This window comes from Drosophila suzukii, chromosome 2R, assembly GCF_043229965.1.
Source record: "Drosophila suzukii chromosome 2R, CBGP_Dsuzu_IsoJpt1.0, whole genome shotgun sequence".
In the NCBI taxonomy this organism is placed as follows: Eukaryota; Metazoa; Arthropoda; class Insecta; order Diptera; family Drosophilidae; genus Drosophila; species Drosophila suzukii.
Genome location: NC_092081.1, coordinates 2,018,966 through 2,031,264, shown reverse-complemented (window position 1 = coordinate 2,031,264; position 12,299 = coordinate 2,018,966). Strand labels below are relative to the sequence as shown.

Here is a 12,299-nt window from a genome sequence, read left to right as displayed (position 1 = left end):
ACAGTTTTCGGCCGGGAAATGGAATGGCAAACAGGTGCCTTTTATGTGCTCTTGTTGCAATTGCATTGAGTATCTTATCTGGTCGGACTTTTTCTGGATGACTTCCATGTCCGCTCGGGTTCTGGGACCAAATGCTTGTATGTGAAATTAGCATGTCGCCTGCATACGTGCATACTTATGTGTATATACATAGCATTTCAGCTTGGAACGAGTTGATTTCTCTCCCATCGCGCTTGTAGACTTTCACAGGCTAGCAAAATAGTCAAGATGGCAACACTTTCGCAGACAGTTGTCGGTGACGAAGATTTTCTTAGACTTATCACAATTTTCTTGGTAGATGCTAAGATTTCATTGCTTTAGTTGATTAGCCGAGCAACGCAAAAATTTAGGTGTAACACATACATAACCTAGTTTAAGACTAGTGCTTTGGCAGACTTTTATGTTAACAACCTTGGCACTGACATTTTTCATACAACTTATAAAACTTGTGACTAATGGCAAAAAATGACAACAAATTTCGCTTTTTTTAGTGTTTCGTGTAATTTTTTTAAAATATGTTTGATTAGACCCGCACGATCGAACCGTTAGTACTCTTCGATCTTCGATTTTGTCTGTAGACATTTTGTCACACTGCCTTGTCATTCGGTATTCGCTTCAATGTGATATCTTCGCTGCCGAAAAGGTCAGGCAATCAGTCAGATCCACATATGCAAATGTTATTATCGATTATAAATGCAAATCGTAGACGGCGCAGAGTGGTAAGAGAGAGATGCCGCTTAACCGGAAAAGGAAATGATAGAAGCGTATTTTTTAAGCCGGGCCAATCAACCTCAAACAGTTGTCCTAAACTTGGAACCAACTGTGACGCGTCGCTTGGGGTTTTTCCTCTTGGCTGCTAATATTTACTTTATATTTGTAGATAGTTTGCTGACGCTTCAAGGCTGTTTGACTGTTATGTGCTTATAAAGTACCCACGGCTCTGAATTAGCGTTTGCAGCCTTTTATTTATTAATTTGATAGGCTATTAATTGAAACGCATGCCCTGAAACATATTTTCGGTTGAAAAGAGCCGAAAACGGGCCATTGCCAAATGCTATAAATCTTTTTCGGGCATTGTATTAAAAAGTTTCTATCGCTTTTCGACTCTATTGCTAATTGATTTTGGGGGCAAAGACGTGGTCTGTGGAATTGAATAGAACATCTTAATTGTTCTAAGGACTCTGGGAGATCCGGCATGTGGAACAGATCTGACTGGGAATTAGAACAGCTGAATGTATACTTAAGAGAAAAGTTTAAGAGGCTTTTATTGAGAACTTGGGTTCCATGTTATTGCCGAATTATGGAAAATAGCTTATGCTACAATGAAAGTTTTAATGTTTTAAAAAGTAACTACCTCCAAGAAATATTTTTTAGAGTCGCTGATTCGCTTGCATCGACTGAAGCGAGCTTTTTTGGTTTGGTCTTAAGCCAAATATTGGATATGTGTCAATTGAATGGCATAATTGTTTAACCGAATCAGCAAACTAAAAGGGAAAACCACCGACAGAACAAAGTCAGTCGTACCAACCTACAGCCAACTGATTTCGCGGAAAGCAAACGTTGACCTGTTTTGGGTTAAATTTGTTTGTGGTGGATAGTGGGAGAAAGATAGGTGGAGATTCGGACAGAATCTACCGTTAGGTTTTCAGCAGTTTGATTGCGATATGGATATACTCGTCAGTCTAAATTGTTAGCCCAGACCTCTTCCGGAGTTTTCTTAAAGTTTTGCATTCGTTGTGCGAAATGTGGAATTAACTGTGCGAGTACCACAAGAAAAAACCATACATTTTTTTTAGATCTCGTTTTTGTTCCCTGTGAAAGTTTCCCTATTTTTTCACAAAACACAAGTTAAAGTATTAAAGTTAGTTAGTGGTTAGTTGCTCAGGGGCTCTTTATAATTTGGTTCTCTTTTCTTTCTCGGGAGAGTTTGTGGGAATGTGTCGCACATGTTTTCCACCGTCCGCATAGTTCCCTCCCTTTTGCCTTCTGAATTGTCACAAAAATGGAAATCACGCGGCGCTGGCTCTGCAGGAAAATAACAGCAGGAAATTAAAAGGATCCGCTCCTAGAAGTATTCGTACTCGAAGCGATGTGTGATGGGGATTTGTGTTTGTGGGCCTATTGTACCTACTGGACAAGGCGGCAGCGGATATTTAATTGTTTTCACTCTACACGAGTGGGAGGAATGGCCACTGGCATAAATGCCCACCACCCATCGGTTTCAGTGGCGTGTACAGCAATTGTTGGCGTTGTCGCACTGTTAATAAAGTTTATTGCATTCGAGAACGCTGTTTTGGGGCAGTTGGTGGCTAGGAGAAGGACGTGGCAATCGGATGTCGCGTGCCAGTCATTGACATACTTTAGCAGTGGAAACGTTCCAGCAGGATATCCGTAGTATAATCGGGGGTCAGTCAGTTTTTGGGGTTAACTGGGTTAAGTCTTCAATCAATAGAATCGAAGAGAGTACATACTAGATGTCTTCCGCTTTCTTAATTTATTTGCGACTTAATAATCCCCTAGGCAATATCATCGAATGAGTACTTTAACTCAAGTTTCCAAATAAGTTCAAGGTGTATTCAATCTTTGCATGTTGCTGCTATACTGTCATGTTAATCAGATGCAAACGATTTAGGATTTTCATGATGATCTTCGGAGTTAATTAGGCGCAGATCCTATCCAGATAATATCAGACCTCGATTTTGTGGCTCAGCTCTCATGGGAGGGAAGTTGTAGAACTCCCGACCTGTTGACTGTTGGAATTCCCATTATGTGTTCTACGATTCTAAAAATTGGTGTATGCTATTTCCGTCTCCCCATGTGGTTTTATATCACTCGAGGCGTGACAAATTTTTCAGCCGGCAGAAGAATTTTCCGGGTTGTTTTACTTCCTCCCGAACTGCTACTTAAGAACAAACGAATAGACGGAAAGGGAGCTGGCGAAAGGTAGTCATCTGAGCTTGCGCGTTTGGCTTTTCGACTTTTTTCACGGCTTTTGTACTCCAACCTGAGCCCCGGGAGCAGAACAGAAGACAGGGAACCCGCAGAAAGTGTAAACTGGGCAAAACAAAAGGGGAGCGCAGCAGAGAACATTAGCAGCGACCAGTAAGACAGCAAAAATGCCATAAATGTCGCTTACACTTGTATGTACGTACCGCAGCGCATCTCGCTCATATACAGCCCGTATATAAGGTACATATAGTGTATGCGATAAATACGCGCTCCGCTGGCTGCCTTTTCTGATGTTTTCAGAAATATTTTTGTAGACAACAAAGCAAAAACGCCAAAGAACAACCTGTTTGTATTGTTTTTGTGTTGCTGCCCGACGAATTCAGCCGGCAGCAAAGTTGGCAGCGAGGGCGACAGGTTTTTTCCTTAATGCGGGCCAAAATCTCACGACCCCACCTCCCATTCCCTCCCCCAAGCAAGCTTAGACTAGTCTTCCCTTTTCTTCTGGCTGTTTCTTAGCGATTATTCTTCTTCTTGCGCCTGATCGTGATTCTTTTCGATTTTGCGCTAAGCTTTCGTGATGGCATGAAACCTGTTTTTGGTGCTTTATAGCACAAAGAGGCGAAAAGTTACAGACTTTTGCTTTATTATCACTTGAATCTTTCCCTCTCGTTATTGCTCGCCCGGTCTCTTAATGGTAGGTGGCCCATAAAAGAGGAGCGCTCGGGAAAGGAGAGACTTGGTTTGAAGCCGTCGATATTCGGTACGCAAAATAATGATTCACCTTTAAGTCGTAGAATGAGTCATGATCGGCCTGCATTGCAAAGCTAATCGAAGTGCAAAAGTTTTACTCTTCAAGATTTTTATAATCCACATCTCCCACTGACCTGACCATGACTAATCGCTTAACAATTTTCAACGTAGTTTATGCCGGCTGCATTTAGTATTTATGTCAATTGCCTCGCTTATCAATACACGTTCACTAATTAAGTGTCAGCAATTACCCGATCTTAAAATCAGACGATTATGTTAAGACGGTAATGAGAAGATTGCCCAATAATAAATAGAAAGCCAACTTAACAATGGACTTTACTTAAATGTGTTGGATTGAAACGGAAATCCAATCATCCTTTTAGTAATTTAAATATTTTGTATACAATCTGTACGTGGATAGAAGAACTTGTTTTATTCTTATTACAACACTAAAACCTGCATTCAAGAAATAAATCTGAAAATCGAATTTTACCTTGGGTAGTAAACTGTTTAGGAAGCGCATGTTAGGACAGACAGTTTCTAAAACTGTCTAGATCCCCTCAATTCCTTGCCCAACTGCTTTGGCTACATTTTTGAGCTACAAAATCGCATTGGACATAGGTGATGGAACAGAAACGATTGTCAAGACATAAAAACACATAAAAAATGTTCGCTAAAAGGGAAATAAAATTGATTAGTTAGGAAGTAAAAACCACCTCTGTTTGAAATAATAGATATGCTTGGAACAAAAAACATAGAACAGATCTAAATTCTGTAGAAATTTGAGTACAAGGTACAGAAAGACCATTCATTTTGGCGACAAATAGGTGTTCAAGACTCGCAGGGTCCATAAATCGCAACTCGAGTGAAAAAAAAACAAATCATTGTTTAGTAAAGTAAAGATATTTATTCTGCTTTCGGACCGACTCATATACATATGACAATAAATTTAGTTGGAGATGTCCAATCAAATGTTTGCAATCTCTGCAGAAGAGTTCGCGCTAAACGAGCTGGAGATTTCCGCGCAAGATACGCAACATGTGTCGGGCCGACCTGGGGTTGATCTATTCAAAAATTAGGTATTCCTTTCGGCTGGGTAAGCTCACTTCTCTTGTCGCTTTGCTTTAGTTCAGCGCCGTGTTCAAGGTAGAGTGAAAATTTGCAATTAAATTAAATGAAAATTTCATGAGCTTGCCCCCGCCCAGGTGCGTTGAACCGTCTCGTTTTCAGTGTGACCACAAAATGTTGAAGGAACCTCTCGAATCAAGCGGAGAACGGGTTTACCTGGGACACTTTCGACTCATCCTTATGGGTTGTACCCGCTCTTTATTGCAGCACTGACTATTCCGAGTACTAAATGAGCAGGAATTGGTTCGAAAATGTATTTTGAACGCAAGCAAGTGCGCAAAAAATACTAGATCAGCCACAAAACTCCAGAAAACACCGCCAGAAGTAAGCAGACTCTCGGACCACACTACCGAGCAACAGAGGATCTTAGGAGGAGGAAGCGTTCTCCACATACCGACAAACTGCCAGGGACAAGCCCCTTGTCCCCAGCCGACGCGTAGTGATCTGAGAAACGGCCCCAAAACGGCGACCATCGGCTACCAGAGGATGAAGCGGCGCTGGTCAAACAACGGCGGCTTCATGCGCCTCCCGGAGGAGTCCTCCTCCGAGGTCACTTCCTCCTCGAACGGGCTCGTCCTGCCCTCGGGGGTGAACATGTCGCCCTCGTCGCTGGACTCACACGACTACTGCGACCAGGAGCTCTGGCTCTGCGGCAACGAGACCGGTCCGTACGGCAGCTCCAGCGGCAACGACCTGAATCAGCAGCAGCAGCAAAGCGTCATCACGCTGGCCATGCAAGGCTGCTCCAGCACCCTACCAGCCCAGACGACCATCATCCCAATTAATGGGAACGGGAATGGAAGCTCCACCAATGGCCACTATGTGCCGGGTGCCACCAATCTCGGTGCGTTGACCAATGGCCACGGGATGCTCAATGGGGGGCTCAACGGAATGCAGCAGCAGCAGCAGATGCAGAATGGCCATGGCCTCATCAACTCTACAACCCCCTCGACGCCCACCACTCCGCTCCTCCTGCAGCATAACCTGGGAGGCGGGGGCGGTATCGGCATGGGCCTTCTCCACCACACGAATGGCAACTCCAATGGCCTCATCGGAGTTGCGGGAGGCGGCGGAGGAGTCGGAGTGGGCGGAGTGGGAGGCCTGGGGATGCAGCACACCCCGCGAAGCGAATCGGCGAATTCCATTTCATCAGGTAAGACCTGTAGGTCACAGAGAACGCTTCACAGTTCAGTTAAACAAAAACCACTTTAAATCTAACTTTAAATAAAATGTTCCGTTACCTGTATGATAAACGGTTAATACTAAGCGTTATACCTCTGCAATCCTTTCATTATAGCGTTTTTAGTTGAATTTTAGTTATAGGGTCCAATTTTTGTTCCCGTTACTGGTAGAGTAAACGATTCGTCGGAAAGTATGTAACAGGTAGAATGAAGCGTTTCCGACCACATATTCTTGATCAGGATCACCGGACGAGTCGATCTATCCACGTCCGTCTGTCCGTATGAAAGAGCTAGAATGTTGGGACTAAGCATGCAGATTCTTGTGATTCCAGCGCAGCGCAAGTTTATTTCGGCAAGGTAACATGCCCCCAAACACCAATTTTTAATATTTTTGTAATAATTTAAGTGACATGTTTCTCTTTTTATCAATAGCCCTCTATATGCTAAAAATTATTTAAATCGGACCATTCAAACAATAATAAAAAATTAACAATTTCAATAGAGTGCGAGAGGGATGGATTTATATGTTAATACAGAACATTTTTTGCTTACGAAATTTCACTAGGGCCACCTAGGTTTTACGTTACTTGGCGTGTTAGTAAAATCTCTAAAACATCCCATAGGAATGAACGATGGATGGCGCTTTTTTGTTATCTGAGTAAGGGGTATCTGATAGTCGAAGCTGTCGACTATAGCGTCTTATTTTATTTATTTTGGATTTTATAGATTAATGAAAATGGAGGATAGACTTTTCTTGAAATTGAGATGGTTATCAGAAAATTTCGTATAAACGTCATGAAAATATTGCGATATCTGCATATACCATTATCTTGACCTTCCGTTAAATTGCACAGGTTTGTGTTAAATACTTCCGTAATTATCTCATTTGGTGTATAACGTCCAGGTTGTGTATCTGGGGTGCATGGCTTGCTAATTGTATTTTATTTCACGAGCGCCTTTTATGAAGCACTTCTTATGGCATTTCCTTCGGTTCTTGTGGATCTTACTGGGGAGTGCAATCAACACGCACTCAGGCAGCCAGCATTGTTGCTGGGCACTATCAGCTGCGTCATGGAAGAGTGCCTTTCATGTGGACGCTGCACCGGGCCATGTGAACCCATAAGGGCGGTTTGGTGGCCTTTTCGCTGCTGCTTGTGCTGATGCAACGCTCGTTGTCGAGCTCAAACCTACCTCAAGTCGTTCTATATTTAGGGCCTCCCCGCAGGGAGCAACTGGAGAAGGGGGTACTAAGGGAATGCTGCTTCTTTCCTTGCCGCGTTCCTCGGCTCCTCGACTTCCATTCCTGCTTGCGTTGCAACTGCAATTGTTGAGCAGGGCATGGTGAAGTCACCTCGGGCGTTTCGTGCTCGCCGTTGCTCGTGGTTGTGGCACTGACCTCGTGCCAAATGGGGAAACGAGGTCAGGTCAGGAGCAGAAGCAGAAGCAGAGGCAGAGGCAAAAGCAAAGGCATTGGCAGAAGGACACCATTTGCATTTGACCCAAATTGAATGGGGACGTGGGCGGGAGTTCAAGGCCAGTATCTGCAATCGATTGCGTCTTCGTTGTCGTCTGGGTCATGGCTTTGAGTTTGTCTCTGTGCAGGCCAGGGCCTGCATACCAGGTCAAGGATGGTCTGGGATACGATATTAGTATATGCTGCTGCTTTCATAGTGACAGTCCGAGTTGCAGCAGGCCCTCTTATTAGCGTTTAAAACTTGCATTCGAAGGGGAGATGAGAAAAATTGAATAGTATCATGGTTCAAATTCCCATAAATGTTGGGTTTTAAAATTAATTTTATCTGTACTCTTTCTCTTTGTTGGAAACTAAACAAGGTGTTTCAAATTAGGGATACTTGAGTTATATAAATTCGACTACAAGTGCGGAAGGCTTTTCCTTGGGGTACCTAGCTCTCCATATCTGATACAATTCTTTAAGTTGCATTCCTGCAATGCTATTCGTTCGAATTTTCGTTGAAAAACATTGTTCTTCGAGAGAATTACTATGCAAACAAGATAAGAGACTGTCCCAGATCCCAATGTTCAATTAAACCACACTATAAGAAATACAAAAACAAATTTGATGAAAACTACTGACATTTGTCAAACAATAAAAAAATCGTTATATTTCGTTTTCGCCAAATATTTTCAAATATTTTGTAAAAGTGTAAAAAGGGGTATGTTCTGATTATCGATACCCTTCCACAAGTTGTTCAAATTAATATAATCGGAATAGGAATCGACGATAGGTGGCGCTTATGGGAACAGTCGCTTTGCTGCGTGCACATCGCCCTCGCACTCCTCCTAGGTAAAGGGTATCTGATAGTCGATAATCTTTATCTCCTGTTCATTTTCTATTGTCGGAATATACATTGCTCCCTCAGGAACGACCTGCAAGGGTATACACTCCTGCCCATATTTATACGACACCTCGACAATTTTAGTTTCGACCCTCGTAGGAGAATGGGAAAACAAAAGAAAGCCAAAATGAGTATGCAGAACGAAAGCTGTATTAATTCTGCTTTAATTCTGATCTTCTTATCTCTGGTTGCATCTTGCGTTTTCAAGTAGCGGTAACAAAAGCTCAAAAACTCCATTTTTGCTGTGCCTGCAATTGTAACAAAATTATACGACACTTTTCAATTTTGTTTGATTAGAGCGACAAGTGTGGTTTAAATTACTTTGTATAGTATTTGTGAGATCAATTAAATTAATTTTGAATAAAATGCCGGCTGGACGTTTATTGTCTGAGGGCGAGAAAGGTAGAATTAAAGCCTACAACGATGCAGGCTTTAATGTGAGCGAAATTTCTAGAAAAATTGGCCGAACGCGTTGTGTTATAACCAATTTTCTAAGAAATCCGGAAGAATATGGTGTGAAGCGTAGTTCTGGGAGAAAACCAAAACTGGATGACCGCGATAAACGTCGCATAATTTTGGAAGCGAGCAATTCTTTTGCTTCGTGCTCCACCATTGCCGCAGGTTGCACTAAGCCTGTGTCCAGGATGACTGTTTGGCGGGCGCTGAAAACATCCGAAGTAATTGTTAGAGGAATATTGAAAAAGGTCCCGTCCTTAAAGCCGCGCCACAAAAAAGCGCGACTTCAATTTGCTGAAAACAACCTTCAGAGAAACTGGGCCTCGGTATGCAATTTTAGCTCGATTTTGTTTACACAGATTTGTTCATAATTTCTCATTTAGATAATTTTTTCTGATGAGAAAAAATTTAATCTTGACGGCCCAGATGGTTTTCGGCACTATTGGAGAGATTTGAGAAAGGATCCACTTATTTTTTCCAAACGAAATTTTGGAGGCGGATCCGCAATGGTTTGGGGAGCCTTTAATGCGTCGGGAACGCTTGATCTCTGCTTCACAAGCTGCAGGATGAATAGTGGAGATTATAAGAGAGTATTGGAAGAGCGTCTTCTGCCATATTTGGAAACAAATATGGACAGAAACCTTGTTTTCATGCAGGATAACGCATCAATTCACAGGAGCAGAGAGACGATGGGCTTCCTAAATGTTCACAATGTAAATGTTTTGGAATGGCCAGCGTGCTCTCCGGATCTAAACCCCATTGAAAACATATGGGGACTCTTAGCCAGGCGAGTGTACGCCAATAACACCCAGTTTGAGAGCGTTGAAAGCCTTAAGGAAGAAATTTTGGCTCAATGGGCTCTTTTAGATATAAATTTATTAAAAAATTTTATAAATTCAATGCCTAAAAGGCTTTTAGACGTAGGAAAGGCTCATGGTGGCCAAATTGATTATTAAATAACAGTTTAAACATTAAAACATTACTTAAATCAAACAAAATTGAAAAGTGTCGTATAATTTTGTTACAATTGCAGGCATAGCAAAAATGGAGTTTTTGAGCTTTTGTTACCGCTACTTGGAAACGCAAGATCCAACCAGAGATAAGAAGATCAGAATTAAAGCAGAATTAATACAGCTTTCGTTCTGCATACTCATTTTGGCTTTCTTTTGTTTTCCCATTCTCCTACGAGGGTCGAAACTAAAATTGTCGAGGTGTCGTATAAGTATGGGCAGGAGTGTATAAACTTCGGCTTGCCGAAGCTAGCTTCCTTTCTTGTTTTGCTTTGTTGTTGTAGAGCTAGATTCACCCAAATTTTCAAAGTGGGTCAAAACTGAACTGCAACTAAAACTGGGCCAGACATGAGCAGAAGCCGAAAGAGCCACAAGGACATTGATTGTCGGATCTCCCCCTTTCTTTCGAACAGCCTGCGCTCCCGCTCTCACGAACGTGCTTCACGCAGCAAAAGCTCAAGTACACGACCTTACCCCCTGGAAAAGAGGTATTATTTGAGAGCAGCAGCAACTCGTGTGCGTGTCTTTGCACAACTGCTGCTCGCTTAAACCCATCTCATTTAATTTCATTTCTCTTCCATTCGGGCTGGGTTATTTGCATTTCTTTTGTCCAACTTTCATGGGTCGCTCGACACTCGCACTTTTCTATGACAAAATTAGCTCAAGGAATCCCGATGCTCAAGGACGGCCCTTGCAGATAATGTTGAATAGCAGTTATACAATGGCAAACAATTTAAATAAAATACCAGTACTGGCGAACGATAACGCCAATTGACAAGTTTTTCTTATTTACATTTTGTTCAGTATTTATTTTTACTTGCACTCGCTCACACCGATGCATTTACCCGCAAGCGCTCGTGTACGTACATGTGCACAGACGCAAGAGTGTGTGTCTGTTCGCATGACGAAAAATTGAGGTCAATGATTTTGTGCCGCCATTTCGCAGTGTTGTTGTTTCGCTGCTGCTGTCAGCAATCGACAATCGACAATCGCGATCAGGCGAGCACGAAGCACTTCGTGTGGCAGCGAACCGGAGCGCCAAGAACCCGAGCCCCAACGAGAGAGGGGATCTCTCTCGCCGCCACTCTCTCCCGCTCTCCCAAAAGCTCTCCTTCAGTTGCAACTGCTTTCGCTCTCCGCACACCCACCCATCCACCCACAACCCCCTCCCAAAGCCAGAACCATTGATCCCCAGGTGCTGGCTATTTGGCTTGTTTGTTGTTGCAGTGCGAGAATGTCGCCTGGCATTGATACGTCTCTCTGACAGCCGCTTGACTTTGACTTTAAGCCGTGTTTGTTTTTATTCTAGCCCAACGGTCGCATGGTTGTCATCCGAAATTCCAATGAGTTACCTCTTGAAAACATCCCGTGTGAGCAGGGACCTGATCTCTTAGCATAATCAACAAGTCTATATCCAGCTTTGGCACTTGGATATCCAAGGCTCGGATTTCAAGATTTCACGATACACCCACAAGTCACAAAAGTTAAGATTTGTTAAATATATAATAGGTACTCGGTTCAACATCTTTCTATGCCAACAGTTCATTTTAGTCTATATATGTATGTGCAGCTTGTTTTTGCTTTCTATATTACTCAAAGTGATTCATATATCACGAGTATGTGAATAATCTCAACTTGACATTATGCGATGTGCTTTTGTGTGCTGCTTCTTGTGGTTAGTGCAGTGCAGCCAAACAAAATAAAATGATTAGTTATCTCCCTACCTCTCGCTTGCACTACCTCTCTAGGCGAACACGTTATTATAGGTTAATGACACAACCGGCATGCAGCTGTGACTAAGAGCAAGACATCGCCACTAGAAGTGTTTCACAAACATGTGCATGTTAAAATATGTATTACATTTTAAAATGATGAATTCATTTCACTTTTGATTATTATTTTCCCTATACTTCAAAGACCGTGTTCAGGATAGTAAGCAATATTCCGAAATATCGGTCCAATATCCAAATATTATTAAAGGGATTTTAACATAGACGCCTATGCGTATTAAGGGAAATTTAAAATTTAAAAAGTTGAAAAGAACGAAATTGAGCTTAAGTGCGATGTACATAGAGCCATGGAACAATTAGTGTTCATATCTAAAAAATGGTTGCCTTGTCATAACTCTTGCTCCACTGTGCGCTTAAAAATATTATAAATAATTATTAGAGAAAGACCAAACTATGTCAGTAGTGTGTATGCACAAATGTTGTCCAAAATAAAAGCGAAAACAAATTGTGAAATATTTGTGTATAAAAAATACTCACACGCCTGAGCGAATGCGAGTGTGTGCTTATATTCTTGATTAGCCGCAGAGAAAGAAAGATTGAAAAGAGAGAAAGAGAGAGGGCGCAGAAAACTAGATGGAAATAACAAACAAAGACCCGAATAAAGAACAGCCCAATATTCCAAGAATACTTGGCATTAAG

At 42.2% G+C, this 12,299-nt stretch overlaps 1 protein-coding gene across 4 annotated transcripts in view; it reads left to right on the top strand.

The window, feature by feature from the left end:
* The window catches only part of EcR (Ecdysone receptor), a 96,113-nt gene that overhangs the window by 42,673 nt on the left and 41,141 nt on the right, over positions 1-12,299 (top strand). The window contains exon 2 of one of the 4 annotated variants that reach the window (XM_017087785.4): positions 5,074-6,019. The exons of 2 other annotated variants lie outside the window; for them this stretch is intronic. In XM_017087785.4, coding sequence (XP_016943274.2) covers positions 5,353-6,019 — 667 coding nt within the window. In that variant the 5' untranslated portion in view covers positions 5,074-5,352. Of the gene's footprint in view, positions 1-5,073; positions 6,020-12,299 lie in introns of those variants that run through there. One more of the 4 variants, XM_065863504.2, reaches the window with a different exon arrangement.